General features: G+C 38.4%; 1 protein-coding gene across 5 annotated transcripts in view; it reads right to left on the reverse strand.

Moving 5' to 3' along the window:
* Positions 1-7,634: 7,634 nt before the first annotated feature.
* The window catches only part of CNOT6L (CCR4-NOT transcription complex subunit 6 like), a 91,765-nt gene continuing 80,786 nt past the window's right edge, over positions 7,635-18,613 (reverse strand). For all 5 annotated transcript variants that reach the window (XM_037147064.2, XM_037147061.2, XM_037147060.2 and 2 more), the window contains exon 12: positions 7,635-14,879. In XM_037147064.2, the coding sequence (XP_037002959.2) occupies positions 14,670-14,879 (210 nt within the window). In that variant the 3' untranslated portion in view covers positions 7,635-14,669. The remainder of the gene's footprint in view (positions 14,880-18,613) is intronic.

Here is an 18,613-nt window from a genome sequence, read left to right on the forward strand (position 1 = left end):
TGGTAACAATTTTCAAACGTTAGAAGGGTTGTCGTGTTCTCAGTCTTCTTTAATGAATTCGTCTGATAAACATTTAAGGAGGGCGCTGTGCAAAAATGGAAAAAACCTGCCCCCAAAAGGACCTAGTTTACGGTATCCTCGTGCCTCCCCCACTTACCCTGTGCATTTCGTACCGCCTCTGTGCCCTCCCCCCTAAAGTGAGCCCATGAGCTGGCCTGCATCAGAGGGGAAGATCCACATTTAGCCTTTTTCACGTGGAATCCAGTATTCGGTGTCACATGGTTTTTAAGCGGTGGATTTGTAAAGTCAGATGCTCACAGTGATTGCCAAAGACACCCCTGAGTTCTAATGGAAGGTATTAGCATGTAAAACTGAGACCCTGGTCATGTGAACAGCATCCAAGACACTTCAGAAACAACTGCTTGGCCAGTTGTGTTAGGCAGAAACCCAATCTGGATGGTTGAAAGAAGTAGCATATTCTCATGCTCTCTGCCTCTCTAGCAAATCTTCCCTCCTTCCACTGGGGTTGGGGAGGGGGGGTGAGGAAGATGTTTCATGAATCACTGGTGTAAGTGTCTGCATCTAACTAACAGGTTAGTAAAAATGTAAATTTCCAAACTTATCCGACTTGGTTGGTACAGTTCAAAAACTATGAAGGCCATGAGCCAAACCTGGGAAAGAATATGTGCAGCGCAGCTTAGAATCAGACTCTTAAACAGAAGAAGGGGGTTCCTGTTTTTCTCCCATAGATTATTCTATAGATGTGGAAATACTAGAAATGGAGATTAACGTTTCCACAGAAACACGTATCTCAAAGCAGGATTCCCCACACTATTTCCTATCCATATGCTTCGTACCTCATTGCCACACATCGTTTGTGGTTTACTAAATTTACACAAATCGTTTTGGCTGTGTAGCTGCGAATTACTAAAGAAAGCCAAGCTTATAGAAGGAAGGTGTATCTTGTTCTGGGGTATTCTTATTTCCTCAGTTAACAGGTGAGTTTTGAATAAAGCAGTGAGAATAAGGAAAGTAGGTAGAATCTTATTTAAAAGCTTGCTACTTGAAGTCATTTCACACCTCTCGTAAGACAGTATCTATGGTGAGTTCTTTCTAAAAATTATGTAGGCAGCCCTGCCAGAAGACAACGCTAGGATTATACAAGATTTGTCTGATGTTCATGCTGTTACTACAAATGACATATAAATTAGTCATATATGTGCAAGTTTCTCTGAAGCAAGCTCTGTATACCGTCATCTCCATGAGTCCACCCACAGTACCAAGTCCGTACAGAATTACACAGAAGGGACATGCCTCTTGGGCTGCCTGTTTGCCTACTTGCTCTCAGAGTCATCGCCTCCCTTTTATCTCAGGGTCTGCATTTCCCAGGGTCCCTTGACAAGTAGCTTCTGGGGAGTTTCAGCAAGTGGGAAGTGTGGCTGGAAGTGGAGAAGAGAAGCAGCCAGGGTATTTTGCCCTGTCTCTGCTTTGGAGGCGTCCCTGACGTGGCTGTGTTTCCTCCACAGCACCATTTTCCAGGGACCGTTGTTCCTATGCATCTCAGACCTCACAAGATAGCCACTCAGAGGCCCCAGCCCCTACTAGATGGCTTCACTTCTGAGCACTGGCAACATACTGCCCCCTACACTTCCCCCACCCAATGGTGCTAGCGGTTTGCTGCTGCTTTTCCTAACTCCAGGATGACCTCATTCTTTTCTTATTTGACTCCCAGATTCTTTCATTACCTTTATAAGCAATCCTCTTTACTAAATTCTTTTGACTGCAATACCCAAAGTGGTTTTTATTTTTCCAAATAAAAATGTGTGCTCTTACTGATACATGTCTTGGTACCAGGAATGGTTGTAGAAAACTGCTACTCAACCTGGAACTCCGGGATTGGGTTGTTATCTGTTTGACCACGAATGCAGTGGGGGCTTCCTTACAAGAAAGAAATGAGCACACTAGCAAGTGCCATGCAGTGGCATCAAAATTTAAACTTAAACTATAAGCTATGGTTTCTTGAGACATAGTATAATGTGAAGACAGGGCTTTGGTCAAGTAACTGATGCACTTGACCATTATGATAACAATTAAAATTAACAAGAATTATTACATGGTATAGGTGCTTCTAACTGCCCTGAAGAGTGTACACAAAGAAAAACATAAACATAAGTCCTTGAACTTCTGACATAAAATCCTAAGTTACACAGCCGCATTCTATATCCCTGTAGCCATAAAGTAGACATGGCTGAGAATCAGGCCAAAGGCTTAATAACATAGGTTGCAAAGTTGTAACATTAGTTAAAAGTGTGGTCCAATCAGGTGTTTTGTGCTAATATAAGGACCTGGACAGAAAGGAGTGTTTCAATGAGACATGGGAGGCTGATATTTGGGCAGACAAAGATGAGGCTGCGAGCTCTGAACTTGACAAGTCCCTGCACCTCCCTAGCTCACTGGAGCAGTTTTCCTCCTGTCAATTTAACCACCCAACTGAGGCAACCAACCTTTACTTGCAGAAAAACCATTACACGACTTCACTTGCGGCAGTTGCCTGAGAAGAGAATGATTATTCCTTGCAGAATTCATTCTAATCACCCATCATTTTCTCTAGTCTTGTAACAAGAGTTGTATCTCAGCATAGCCCTGATAGAAAAGTGCAGGGCTTGCTCCAATAAGCAATAGCAAATACACCAAAGGAGATATATAATATGCCAGATATATATTTTTAAATTATCATTTCAAGTGCTCAGCGAGGACAGTTGCTAACATACCTGGTCACACAGCCTAGGCAAAGAAGTCTGGGGGATTTTAGAGATGGGAATTTTGACTGGGTTCATAATGTGCAAACTGCTGAGCCACTCCCAACCATATCAGAAGGAGCCCCCAAAAGCAACTGCTCAAGATGGGATTCCAGACCTGGATCCCTCTCCGGTCTCCCCATTGCTGGCTGATGACCCCATGTGCCTTTACTGGTGCTGGGTTTGAAGTGCAGGTGGAGGGAAGCTTCAGCGTTCGTGGGGCGCAGTAGCACTTAAACAATGCGTCACAGCGGTTATTGTAAGGTGTGTGGGTTGTCTGGTTCTCAACGCTGCCTTTAGACAACTTGAAAAAAGACAATGACAGCCTCAGATTAGCCACAATTCAAAACATGATGTGAAAGTCAGAAATACCCAGGGTCGTGTGTGATGACCGTTACTTCAGCAGCCACTGGACAAACAGCGCTGAAGATCAGCCCAGGATTTGCAGGGTGGCAGCAGAGCCACAGGTCATACAGGCACAGTCTCCACTCAAAGTGGCTGCACATTCAAAGTGAGACTCCAAAACCTGGGGTGAGGACATTTGGCAGAAAAGTCAGAGAAGTTTGGTCCCTCACCCTTGATAAAAGAAAAAAAAACGTCCCTTTGTTGGGATAACTTGCAAAGTTCTCACTTGTAGCAGGTGTTTCAAAAGACAATGCTTTTGCCCATTTCTTAGTTGGGTGTTTGTCTTCCTGGTGTTGAGTTGCATTAGTTCTTTGGAGATTTAGCCCTTGTCAGATGCATCATTGGGAAAATATTCTCCAACACAGGGGGCTCCCTGTTCATCTTGCTGATGGTTTCTTAAGCTGTGCAGATGCTTTTCAGTGAGATGTAGTCCCATTTATTTATTTTCTCCTTTGTTTCCAGTGCCCTAGGGGATGTATCAGCAAAAATATTACCACAGAGGATATCTGACATTTTACTACCTATGTTTTCTTCTAGGATCTTTATGGTTTCGTGACTTACATTTAAGGCCTTTCTTCATTTTGAGTTTATTTTTTGTAGGGTTTAAGATGGTAGTCTGCTTTCAGTTTTTGCACACACCAGGCCGGTTTTCCCAACACCATTTATTGAAGAGACTGTCTTTGCGCCATTGCATGCTCTTCCTGCCTTCATCCAGTATCAATCGATCATAAAGCGGTGGGTTTATTCCTGGGCTCTCTGTTCTGTTCCATTGACCTATATGTCTGCTCTTATGCCAGTACCAGACTGTATTCATTACAGTGGCCTTATAGTATAGCTTGACATGAGGAGTTGTGACACCTATCCTCAGTGAGATACCACTGTATACCGTCAGAATGGCTACCATCAATAAAGCAAGAAACAACAAGTGCTGGCAATGATGTGGAGAAAAGGGAATCCTAGGGCACTATGGTGGGAATGCAGACGGGTACAGCTACTGTGGAAAACAGTACGGAGTATCCTCAAAAAATTAAAAATGGAACCACCTTTGACCCAGCAATTCCAGGTCTGAGAATACAGCCTAAGGATTATGAAACACCAATACAAAAAATATATGCACCCCTATGTTTATAGCAGCACTATTCACAATAGCCAAGATTTGGAAATGGCCTAAGTGCCCCCATCAATAGATGAATAAACAGAAAAGCTGTGGTACATTTACACAATGGAGTACTACACAGCAGTAAAAAAGATAAATTCTTACATTTTGCAACAGCATGGATGGACCTGGAGAATATGATGCTAAACGAATTAAGCCAGTCAGTGAAAAACAAATACCACATGAACCTATTATATATGGAATCTAATGAACACAATAAGCTAAGGAACAAAATATAACAGAAGCTTAGATGGATGAAACAGACTGACAGCTGCCAGAGGGGAGTGTGGGGAGCAGGATGAAAGGTGGGGAAGGGATTAACCAAAGAACATTTGTGCACAACCCATGGACGTGGACAATGTGGGGACTTGCTTGGGGAGGGCAGAGGGTGGGGCTGGGTGGAAGTGGTCAAAGGGAGAAACAGTGGGAAAGACTGTAACAGCATAAACAATTTTCAAAAAAAGGCAATGCTGCTCTTCTCAAAGAGCAACCCATACCTCCTCTCTTTGAACTCAGGACTCAGTAACTGCGGTGACAGCAGGGCACAGCCTGAGCAGAGGAACAGAGTGCCTGCACCAAAGGAAACAGCGTTCACAGCCAAAGGATTCTAACTCCTGGGCTAACATTAGGACCAGGAACTGAAGAAACATGAGGAAGTGGATCTTGAAAGTATTGGATCAGCAAGACCCAAATAAGCCTGCATAAAGAACCATTTATTAACACACTAGGGTTGTCTAGTGATTCAAGATTGAAAGTATTAGCAAGGAGTCCTGTAGGCAGTCGTGATATCCTCCTTGAAACTTGGCCTGGCAAGCTTTGTTCCTTGGGGAGCACGCTTTAGATGGAGATAAAGATGCAGGAAACATATTAGTGAGTGCTCCTAGAATCAAACCCTGTGGCAGCAATCAGCTGAACCAAGGAGGTAGGTGGGTCACCGTGCAGTCTGAACGAAGGCACCCTGAGGAACTCTGAAGATGGCACGGTGCTTCAGAGTTGCTGAGGTGGACTAAGACCAATCCTTTATAGCCACATATTGTGCAGGCATTGGATGTAGGTGCCTCACTGGAAGGAGTCCTTTGGGGCTCACAATGCTGGTGTACAAGCAAAGATGCATTGCATTGGTGTGAGAAGGTGTGGTTCCAGCTACACAACAGGAGGCAGACAGAAACACTTCTGGAACCATAGGGATTCACCGGGTACCTCTTTATTCTTTCATGCCAGGGGCTGAGTCACCCTTTCTTAGGGGAGCAACATAGGCCCACTGATGTGTTGGTGCAAAGCTGAGCAAAATCCGGGACGTATAATGGAAGCAGAAAGATGACAAATATTAATCATAGCCTCAGAAACTGCCACAGGAGCAGACTGTACCTTGCTCCACTATTCCTCTGTATTTGGTTGATGTTGTAGCCTGTCGTGACCTAGACGGCTGTGATGAAATGGACTTAACAGTGGGTCCAAACAAACCCCAGAGGCACAAGGGGCACAGTCTGTGGAAATCCACTGCCCTGCCTCACAGGAATTCTCTTCTCTTACTCTCACCACTGCCTCGGCAACCAGCTACCCACAAGGAAAACTTAATAGCACTTTGCCTTAGCCGCACTAAATTTGTTTTCTGCATCCCATCACCCCGTGTCTCCACCATTACTGTATGGGACACCAGCAGGAACCTGCTTAGTGAATTTGACCGATGCACAAACATGGACAGGGAAAAAAATGAACACATGTGGAGCGTGTTTCCTCATGGGAGATGGAGCCTGTAAATAAATGCTCTCCTCACCCACCCTTCATGAGAACAATATTCTAGTCTGTTCCTCAGAGGGTCTGTGGCAGCTTTATGACCCACGTGCCCAGAGGGGTGACCAGCTCAATAATGCACCCTTGACTTAACTCTCTCCTTCCCAATTTTATTTTTCTTAGTCCCTGTGCTGCTTTCATGGGATCACTTCTCCAAACTGTCTGCATTCAAGCCCTTGTCTTGGTGCCTGGGCTTGAGAGAACCACTTCATGAGGTTTAGTTTCTTATATCCATTTTACCCATGAGGATACATTTTGCCCAAGTCACATGATAAGATTCAGTGACACTTGGTAAATGGCATGACTGCCCTATCTTAGGAGTCTCTTCTTTGTAAGGCATTATGCTAAAACTTGGTTCTTTCAAGATCCACTTCAGGGGCGAGTGCTTCTACTTTTGTAGAACTTCCTAAAGGCTGGACAACACCAAGGCCTCTGTACAGAGAAGGGCCTCGGGGTCAATGACATGCTCACATGGAATGCTCAGTAGAGAAAACAATCTGTAGGCTCAGAGCTTTCAGCCTCAAGATTTGTCAATGTTAGCATTTTCGACGTTAGCAATCTGTTCCAAAATAAGCTGCCATTATCTTGTTTAAGCACTTAGGAGATGGACAGCTGGGGTTTTTTGTTGTTGTTTCACTCTCTTCAAGAATAATCTGGCCTCTATCACACCCTATTTTACAATCACATTTCAACTGGATATCCCAACATGTAGTTTTCAGAATTCCTCATTATTTTACTGTACCCTTCTGTTCCCCCTTCCAAGATTCTAAGACTTCAGATACCTTTACTGACTAAAATACTTCAATATTTTCACCTGTGTCAGAGATAGAAGAGGGTTTGGAATGTGAATTCTTGGAAGACAGGGAGCCTCTCCATCTTATATACCCCCAAACACCTTGTTCATAGTAGGTATTTGTTTGTTGAACGAACTTACTAAGTGTTGGCAGGTCCACCTGTCCATACTGGCAACTCAGCAGATTTGTCTGAGGATGTCTAGCGGTCAGAATGGGCTAGATTATGCCTTAATAACAAACCTTTGTTGTATTAAGACACTACTCTTTTAGCAGTTGTTTCACACACACGATGCATCCTTTGCAGGTCAGTACAGGAGGTCTGCTCATGAGTCACTCAAAGATCTAGGATGAGGTTTGATCTCAACGCATTTCTATGGTCACCAAGGCAAGGAGAGGGAATATGGCAAATTGCACACTGGTTCTTAAAGCCCCACTCAGAACTGACAAAGTCCCTTCTACTCATATTTCTTCAGCCAAAGTAAGTCTTCATAACATGACTAGCTTCTGAACTGATTCTAGACAAAGTATTGTTTGAATACTAATGTAGTTTTCACTAGGAAAAAATAGCATAAATTTGTAATTTTTTCCCTGAATTACCTGGGTTCTCCCTACTTTGTAAGAGATGCACTGACCTAAACGCAGACACTTAACTGCACACATGGAGAGTAAAAAACCAACACAAAGGTATGCAGTTGCAAAATGGCCATTTATTGCCTACAGGGGAAGAAAGGGAGAGAAGGGGAAGTACACAGGTGCAAGGAAACAAGCATATATTTAGCCCTATACATCATGTGTGAGCAGTACCCAATCTCCAAAATGGAAAAAAGTATTTTGTCATCTGACATAGTAGTTAAGGTTCTTAAGCACCTCCCTTCTGAGCTGCCACAGATTTAAAAGGCAGGACTGCTTTGTTTAGTCAATGTTCACATTAATGAAAAAATACTACCACCCAACTGTGTCCTTTTGCACGCACATTTGTACAGTGTCTATTGTGAAAAACATCTCAGCTGAGCAGCATGGTCAAGATTCAGACCTCATCAATTGTTTGACTGTAATAAATAGAAAAATAAATCAGCTGGTGATTTTGTAAGAGAGAATGTGTTCAAAAAGTGTAGAATCACCTTCTCCAGGGGTGACAGACTGTTAAATGATTAGAATACTACAAAACCAATCTATTAAACATTAAACACTAGTAAGCTACAATTACATGGCACTTCATTAAATCTTCTAATTTTAAAAAAATCTTAGATTTTAAGCTGATTATTAGAGCACAGTAACAAACTGATTTAGTGCTAGGCTTTTTCTTAGAACAAAAGCAAAGTAAATACACAATGTAAAACCAATTTGTCTTAGAATAATATCAATAGAAACTAGCATGTATTCAGGGAAAAAATCATCAAAACAACTTGCTCAGTTTTAAACTCATGTGCTTTGCTTTCCAACCATTAAATTAGCTACAAAAACACTTTATAGGCCACAGAATGGCTCAAATGTATGTGAAACAATGAATTTAATGCCAAGTACTAAAATAAATGAACCTTTCCTAATTCCAATGGTAAACTGAGTAGAAGAGTAGGTTATCTCATGGACAATGAGTTGGCACTTGTTATACAGTTGAAAGAAATCATGATAGAAGATATAAATTAATTCATGGTGAATTTGACCAACACCCTGGCCCTTTCATAGAGAAAAGGAGCACACATACTCCTTCTCTTAAAAAAAACAAAAACAAGAAACCAAAAAAACCCCCCTCCATTCATACCACCCCACTGGAGAGAACAAAAAGCAAAATTGAAATGTTCATCCTCCTCAAAATATTCCAAGTACTTCGATAAACTCTATTCCTCAGCTTCTCCTAGATAAAAGAATTGCTTGCATTAGGACAACTGTACGAATGCCCGTAGTGCACTTCTCAGTGCTGCTGGTGTTTAAGAAATTTGCCACTCACAACACTGAACAATTCCTGATCCAGTGTGTGGTAACACAGCCATCAAAACCCCTTCCTCCCCTAAAAGTTGGCGAAGCACCACTCAGGAGTTTCACAGGTAAAGGAATATATTTTTAGCAAGTTAAGCACAGAGAAAGGACAATACAGTTTCTGTATACACACCCAGACTACTGTATCGCTTACTGCATTAAGATTGAAACAAGTAGCAGGAAACTAAGCCTGTTCAGTAAGGAGCAAAGCCATTATTTGACACATCAACACTGAGCCAATTGTATGAGTTAACTAATTAAACAAATGTGGTACGTAAAACCACTGATAGCTTGAAACAAAACACAGCCATATATAATTAGAAACTAACACAAAACTGAAATGAGCAAGAAAGGACCACTTCCAAGGGGGATCACCATGATTCTGATACTTCAAAGTTAAAAGTAGAAAACATACAAACAGGAAAGTTACCTAAATTCAGGGAGATTGTTATAACAAAAAGTACTAATAGGCACCAAACTATGCCTCCTCAAAGTTTCTGAAAGCAAATGTACCAATGCCAAAAGAGTCATGTCACTTGGCATCTGCACACCTTTTTCATAATGTGATTTATTTTTGATGACACAACTTCTAATTCCAATACATGCTAAGTTTATAGTACGTGCCATAAAAAATTAACATTTAATAGGCAGAAATGTCCTTATTTCATATGCTTTGAAAGTACAAACTATTTTACTTAAAAACTTCCATTGCTTCAGTGGCATCATGTTTGTTGAATAAAAACCTCAACATGTTCGTTTTCCTTTTGGTTCCAAGAATAACCTAAGTCTAACCAAACAAGCTTATGCCAAAAGAAATGACTAACTAGGTTAATAAAGCTTGCATTTCCTGGTGTCTCCCTATTTCTTGCTCTTAAGACTCATGATTTAACAGAAGGTATTTGGCTAAAACAAGAAACACACATGCTCTCCCTTACCACCTTCTTAAAAAGAAATGTTTGGGTTTTTTTTCCCTTTCTGAGGATCTCATTTGGAATACCCTGCAGTATAGCTACAAGGGTTTTGTTTCTTTTTACGTTTAAGCTTTAAGATGACAGTTCTACAATAAAGATTTACATATCATTCTGTAAAATGAAAGATGCTCTTGACATTTTGTTCTTAAACAAAGCACAACTTTTGGTGAATAAGCCAGGTTATAGATGTACTAATTTACTTATGTTTGAATTCATATTCAAAGGTGATGAGGAAGCTATCACAAAGCTTAAAGCAACCATAGTATAAGATTTCTCATCTGTGTACAATTTCAAAACTTCAGTTGAAGTTCCTGGCTTAGAAATATACTCTCATTTCCCTGCAATTCAGAGTTCTGCAACCGTGACCCAATTCAGAAGGAAAAGGTGAAATATATCTTCTACACACATTCAGAAAGGTCATTTTTTTAAAGGGGAAAGGAGATGGAAGAGAAAGAGACTACCTTACAAGTGTGAAAATTCACATTTCTGTCAAAAATATATGCATGAGTGTGCTATTTTGAAAATGTGTCATAAAATCTTTGCTTGCTATAAACCATTATTCTTATGGCCCACCAAAGGTATCAGAAACTGATGATGTTTTCCAGAGCTACTGATCATTCAATGTATTTTATAAAGCTATTAAAATCCCTCAGAAACTCAGAATATAAGACCTTAGAAACAGGTAAGTATTGGGATACAGTCAATTTTTATTGCTAGAAAATCTAGCCATGCATTAGATGATGAACCGCGTCTCTGGTTCCATCAAAGAACACATTTAACCTATTTTTTTTTGTGCTTCCTCTATGTCTTGCTATTTGATTTGAAAGTACAGCTGGCATTAGTGATTTTTAGAAACTCTTGGAAATTCAAATACAAACTTTTCAGCCATTTAACTAAGGACATACAATTTTAAAATGGAGCACAATATGTTTGCTCATGTTCCAGTTTTAATGCGCCACGTTCTCAATTCTAATATAACCCACCATAGAATAAAGTGATATGAGCCTTAGATATCTTTCAACTTTCTCCCTTGCTTCTCTGTGATTTAATATATGACTTTAAGACACCAAAGAAAAGGGACAAATTAGAAATGAAGCTTTATATTTCTGCAAACTACAACACTAAAACACAATGGTTCCTTCAATACATTCACACAGGATACTTATTAGTAAAATTAAATATTTGCCTATGAATATCAGAAAAGTAATTTCAAAACAAAGAACTTGGAACAAGGCAAATGGGAGGGGAAAGCTGGTCTCAGAACCCATTGTGCCATACCTGACTTTAACATGTGATATTCAAACAATCGTTCACACGCCTTACATCAAAGAAATGAAACAAAAATATTTAGCTACGTTGTACAAAAATTTTTTTTACATAAAACATCATAAATCTTGAACAGATTTACTATATCTGAATTCTAAAAAGTTGTCTACAGAATGGTGCTGGGATTCTGTTCTCTGCTTGCTTTTAGGCAGTGCTGTTGCTTAATAGTTGACACCAGGCACAATATTTTAAAACAAAGTCAACAAGCAAGGAGCAGTAAGTGGATCTGAGCCTTTCCCAGATGTCAGTCCTGAGGATGCTGCGATATTCCCCATCACAAGGTGTAAAGCTATGAGGCGGAAACTGATGCCTGAGAGAGTAGGTGACGACATGCACTTGCATGACTGTTGTAATGGCAAACAGTGCAGTTTTTCCTTCCTCAAACAACACTGTTTTAGTAAATTTAAAGAACACTCCAGTTCTTAGATAAATATCAGAAATCATATTTGACAGTTAACGAAACACATTACACCACAATCTACAAATGCCCGAATTTTATCTTCAGATAAAATATGCAGCAGCCCCATGGCATAAAGCTTATTAACTTATTCTGAGAACTAGAAAGTATATGAGCATAAATATTTTATTCTCATTGAGTATATACCATATGTCATTCACCTCTTCCTTTTGGCTTCTCACTGCCAAAGTTCCAAATGGCATGGTTTTTAACAAGACAATACTGAGGAGAGCAGCATTTCTGATCATCTGAATTGGCAGCTCAAAACAGGTACCACTCCTTTTACAAAGGGAACAAAGGGGGAGGGGTGTGTGAAATTTGGGCAGTGGGCTAAAGGGAAACCGTGCACATGAAATTTGGGTCACATGCCCCAATTATGTGTGCCACCCAAAACATAACACAATTACCTACTTCAACAGAGCTACTGCCAACATTTACTAAAACCACATTAAAAATACACAGGATAATGAATGGTCTGAAAGAGTGCATTTGGAAGCAGAGAGAACCCAATTACACACCTTCCTGCAACAGAGTGCCTCGATCATACACAAAATAAACTTAAGCTGTTTACAATGTTTCCCAATTTTTTTATTTTTCCCTCTACATTTAACTATTAAAAAAGTTTTTATTAATAAATGGGCTCCTCTGTGGTTCATATACAATCATAAGTGAACTTTAAATTCCATTTTATACAAACATCTCAAAAAATATTGGGAGTGAAGTATGGTAGGAAATATTGCTCACATTGCTAATTAACATGCGTATATGAAAGGAGGAAAATGTTTTGTTAGTGCATATACCTCCAGCGCAGAAAACCCACCGAAAACAAAAGATTTAAAATAAAACATACAGTAGCTGATTACAAAAAAAGGTAATGTCCACAAAATTAAGTTTTTCATGCTATTCTACTTTCCAGTACTATGCTTCAGGTAATCATTTGCATGGCTAGGTGTTGAATGCTTGAGGTATATAAGACGGGATACCTGCACGTTGAGGAAAATCTGTCATCTTAAGGGTTGTCTCTTTGTGTGTTTGCTTATTCTGGTACTTTAATATTTTTAAAAGAATATTTTATTTACATCAAACTTCACTCAACTACAATGACATTCCAATTATAATAGATGACAAACAATGCCTCATCACTAGGCACTTTTAAAAGGGAGTTTAGGCTTTACAGAAACCTTCTGAAGTGATCCCATATATGATATTACATCATCCCACCACCCTCATCCCAGTAAAATTACCCTTCAGGGAAATATATTATATAGCCTGATTAATTTACTATGGAAGAAATTAGTATAAAATGACCAAAGGAGAAGCATCATTTAAGACTACTAAAACAGCCTAAGATGTCAGGTTTGAAAGAGGAGACAAATTGTATATATTTAAAACTAATTAAATAATTTAAATTTGACTTGTACTTTATATATTAGTGAGACACAAATATAGGCTATTTTCTTTTAAAATTTCATTCACATAATGGAAAATTTCTTATTTATTAAAAATATCACATTTTGAGACTAGAAACAGTAAAGTGCATGAAAAGTTAAAATATAAATTTCAGAAAACTCTTATAGCAGCAAAAAAGCAGAATAAAGAAAAACTTAAAAACACAGACACAACCTTTTCCTGTTACTTGTGCCATAATTAACATCAAGTAGCCAACCAATTTTTCCCCCACAAAACGGTATTACCATCACTGCCTCTTGAGTCACAGATTTTTAACTGGCCCCTGGGGGCAAAAAAAAAAGATTCCAACATATCTAAACAGCATCAACAGTTGGGAATAAACCAGTAGCTTCTTAATTCAACCCTGACAGACAATGAAAACAAAGATTTAAAGCATATAAATGGCCATTTGGCAACTAGAGTCAGGAAAAATGATCCAAGGTTTTCAGCTACTCCCTGTCCTCTCTCTCCCCAAATCCTTTCTATTGTCACCTCAAAAAGCCAAAACCAACAGCCACTTGACCTACTTTGGGAAACACATGGAATATTTGAATAGCTTTCCCTTCTAACACTTTGACCAGGGACTCTTCATTCAGTAATTTTTTTTTAACATTTGACTATAACAGCAAAAATGATGTAGATCATATAGTATGTTTTCCAGCACAACTAGGCAGAAAATGATAGTTGGGAATAATGAAAAATACTGGACTCTAATTTTTGGGTCTCCTAAATATACCAAATTCTATTTGCAAGATATGTGGCAGTAAAATTACCTGCTGTTTCCCTATTAATAAACTGGAGAGACAGGCTTAGAATTAATATTTCCAATAAGGCTAAAACATACGGGAGAACAAAATTCAGAGTGATTCCTTAAAAAACAAAATAAAACAAAAAACCAAGAAGTGTTTGCCCAACAAAGTATATCATGTGCTGTTAACTGCTTGATTCTGAAAGCATACTGTGCAACCACCTTTAGTTTTTCCATTTCTCTTATATGGCTAGAGGCTATATCATAGTTTGTGTACAGATCGAGTAAAGTTAAGTGCTTTGTTAATGTGCAAATAGCTTTGGGAGCCAAAGATCAGTTTGTTATAATGCAAAACTGAAATTCAAGAAAGTTTTCCCTGTAAGGCATACCATCAAATTTAAAATCTTACATGTTTTTTAAAATTGCCTTTTACAAAAATGGTTGGGTCATTTGAAACCACTGAAAGGAAAACATTTGTTTTTGGAAAGACAAAAACACTGTTGTTGGGCCTGGAATTGGTGATTTGTCCATTATGAATGATGACTCCTAATATAATATGAAGACGGTCCAATTTAAAAACATGTTATAAATTAAAAATTTGGAAAGAGAGTAATACTTTGGTTCCAGCCCTAGTGCCAAATGATACCAATATGCACAAAAATGTACAAAATCTTATAGCAAACACATAATGAAAGGAACCTGAAGAAGCAGCCATACTTCACTCCTACATACTTTGATTTACAACTGTACAGGTCCATAGCAACAGATCCCCGTCTTCACGGGGCAGTACTCCACTACCTCCGATTAGGCAAGTGAACACCATTGACAAGAGGCAGGAGAGGGTGGAGTTCAAGTTGTGTTAACAGTGAGAAGTGGTCTGAAGGGATGTGTGGGTGTGGACACCCAGTGATGTTGTTCTCAACCAGCCATTGAGGATCTAAAGGCCCCAGGACACCAAGCACGTTCATATGAGTCTTGGAATAGAAAATGTAGTCAATCACGCCCTGAAAAGAGATTGGGGGTTGGGGGAAAAAAGAAAAATATATGCTTAGAAAAAAGAAGAACTCGAGATATATAAAGAACAATCCATAATTTGCAAAAGCCAACCTGAGTGACCTATACTTATGGTTGTCTTGACAATGGGCAAAATAAAGCTCAAGTCTTCAATGTGTATTATGTGAAATAAAGGTGGCTCAAAAGGGGAACACAGTGCCCTGCTGGAATCACAAAGTCTTGCACTTATGTATAAATGATAAGCAAACTGAGAAGCTAAGCATACCAAATTATATCTAGGCAGCTTTACAATTTGCTTGTTTGGTTAGTGAAATCTAACATATCAGTGTAAGCATTATGAAAATTGCACTGACTCTAATAGTTACAGTAAGTAAAAAATAAGGGCATTTACATAAATATATAAATAATAAAAATATATGACTCATTAATTCCTTTAATGGTAACTGGAAATATTTTTAATTGTTTGCACATCAAAATATCCAAACACATCTGAAAGAAGCCATGGTAAAACATGTTTTCAGACTTGCCAATCTTACTTCGGCCTTCCTGCATGTTACATACATACACAATACTACATACAGTTCATTGTTCTAATCTATAGTTTAGAATACTTATTTTCACAAATCCTCGTATACTCTAAACTCTGGATACCTTAATGCATAATAATACCTTAGCAAGAAAGTATTCAGCAGTGACCATATATACTATCAGCTCTGTCTCTCAGAGTCTGATCAGTAAGTTTCAAAACTATTGTGCTTTTACTGCCCCAGACTATGTATGCAAAGGTGAAGTCAAATTTTTTTCCTACCCATATCAAGACAGCCTGAGCCCAGCCCAAGTATGGAGAAATATTTCCAGATCTGGAAGCACCTACTTACCAAATACTATACACAATGAGTTCCAGCTAATATTTTATATGGTATCACAGTAAAATGGGATACTTTACAAAAAAATAAAGAAAAATAAATTTTAATTAAAAAATTATATTGTAAAATACTAGAAACAATTACCTTAGTTTGCTGATTTTGACATGACCAAGACTAAAATAACAAAACAGTTCCTTAATTTTACTTAACCACAAATTAATAGATCTCCGTGAATCCAGGGGCAAACTTTATGCAACTAATACTCCAAGTCAAGAAATGCTATGAGTACAGGTATTATCCCTTCATTTGGTTAAGCCTACTTTTGCAGTGACATTTTAGGAAAACAGTTAACTAAGGTCAGGGTGGTCTTACTTTCCTTTATGAGACTACCCTTTTCTTTAGCTATAAAGTAAACAAAATACAAATGAAATATTCTCAATTACTTAGGTTGACTAAAACATCCTATATCCTATCACTTATTAGACTATCATTATGCGTATCAGCAGCTAGTTAGAATCCTTTGCAGACAAAGGACCCAGGAAAAATGTTGGGCACTCCAGAAAGTATGATGTATTTAATTGGAAGCAGTACTTGCAACTATTCTCCTGGTCTGAAATATCAAGAGTACAAGTTCTTATAACACTTAGCAAGGTCATGTCTGTGAACCTGCCCAAATATTTGTACATACACAGGTACAGTTGTCCATTGTATCATATTTGCAAAGAAGGTTACAGACTAATGATTCTTAACCTTTTTTGAATCAAGCTATCTTTTTTAAAAAAAGACTACTATAGGGAAGCAGTCTTTATATTAGTAAAGACTATATTAAGTCTATAGAATTGTATTTGAGAAAAAGTAAAAATGATGAAAACAGTTAATTAACTAATATAATGCTTCATTTATAAAAAAGGGGGGAGAATATTATACATCATGATTTAATGGAGAAAGGTTTACTATTTAACATAATAGGAAAACTGTTCTTCCTCTTTCCATTAAATGGTTCAGTTTCACCCTTTAATTTAGACGAAGTGGGGCAAGGAGAGCAGCAGCAGAAATTCTGAATTAAGCTGTTTATTCAGCTTATGGACTAAATGTCTGTGAACCCCCAAAATTCATCTGTTGAAATCCTAACTTCCAATGTGATGATTTTAGGAGGCGGGGCTTTGAGAGGTGATGAGGTCACGAAGGTGATCAGTGCTCTATAAAAGAGACTTGAGAGAACACTCTCGCCCTGTCTGCCACATGAGACTACAACAAGATACAGCTGTCTGCAACTTGAAAAAGGGCTTTTGTCACTACTGGACCATGCTGGCGCCCTGATCTTGCATTTCCAGCCTCCAAAACTGTGTGCAATAAATTCCTGTTGTTGTATAAGCCCACACAGTCTGTGGTATTCTGTTATAGCAGCCCAAACTAAAACACCTGGTCTGCAAGTAAGTCTCCTAACTTCTTTCCCTTCGGTTCCCTCCAAATCAGCTCTAATTAGATAAAACTGAGTTCTAAATGCTCTTCTACATTTTTAACTTACTCAAAGACCAAGAAAGTAAACAAATGCTAAGCCAAGTGAATAAAACTTAACAACACTCCATTGAGGCAACAGCAGGATACTGTATTGAATGCTAATCACAGGACATTTTTATATTTGATGTTACCTATCCTTTTTTACAGATTGCTTTCAACACTGGTATAGCACTAATTATTTCCTATACATGCCTCTTTCCCACAGATTCTTATAGCCCTGTACTTCGTTTTCATCCTTTTCTGCATGTTCAAACAGCAAACATTCTCTGAGTCAGATACTTTTGGTTCTTTAGCTGTACTTATTTGGGGATGTAAATGGTTCGATACAATTTTTGATTCAATTATTAACACATATAAGATCTTTTGAAAAACATCAACAAAGGATTTTAAAACAATTCAGTTGACCGAGGAAGATGACTGATGGTAATATCCCAAATTTTATATCCCTAATTTTGACTTCATGACTAAGGCAAAAGTAACCTTTATAAAAGCCCAGATGAGGTAGAAATGATTTGGTCTTTTTACCTACATGTATACATACCAAAACAATAATTGTTGTACAGTAGAATTACTGAACACATATTTTGGGGGACTTTCTTTTAGGTTTACTGGGATTATGCTGGCAGAGATGTATGGCAAAGATGGATTATTTGTCTCTGTGTCTCTATGTGTGTGCATTTAGTATATACCACTAAAGTTACAAAAATAGAAATTAAATCTATAGTATATTGTGTATCATTAAACTTAGAAGTTTCCCTTTAAGCTTATACAAGAGTATAATGGTGTGCTAGAGTTGGCTAGTACCTGCTTTCTTAACACTTTGTCTCATCTCTGTGTTCAATGGTATTATGTTGCAAGCTTGAAATATACTACAGTGTGAGTATTTATACCACAGAAATCAGTAAACACTATGCATTAGGGCTTCCTTTTTCCAGAAAGCCATCTATTAAATATTTACTAGCACATCACTGCACGAGAGATTTGAACAAAACCAATTACTGCTGGATAGTATTACCTAACAACAAAAATACTAAAAATCGGATTCAACTACTGAGCAATATTTTTCTACTTCATAATTATAAAAGCAGACTAATAACATCGGTACCTGAATTTCCTTTCCTTTTCCTATTATTTGTTTCTTGGAAAGAGGCTAACAAGCACTGAAAATGGAAAAAGGTTACTGAGAATATGTAAGAGTCCATTTCACATATTTCCCTTGGTATTTTACTAAATTCCCTGTAGGCTTCTTACACCAAACCACTTCCTAAAATCTGTGGTTTTTTTCAGGACAGTATAAGATTTAGGACAGATGCCCAAAATGCTGGAAAATCAAGCAG

This window comes from Artibeus jamaicensis, unplaced genomic scaffold (assembly GCF_021234435.1).
Source record: "Artibeus jamaicensis isolate MK-2021 breed Jamaican fruit bat unplaced genomic scaffold, CSHL_Jam_final scaffold_1031, whole genome shotgun sequence".
In the NCBI taxonomy this organism is placed as follows: domain Eukaryota; kingdom Metazoa; phylum Chordata; class Mammalia; order Chiroptera; family Phyllostomidae; genus Artibeus; species Artibeus jamaicensis.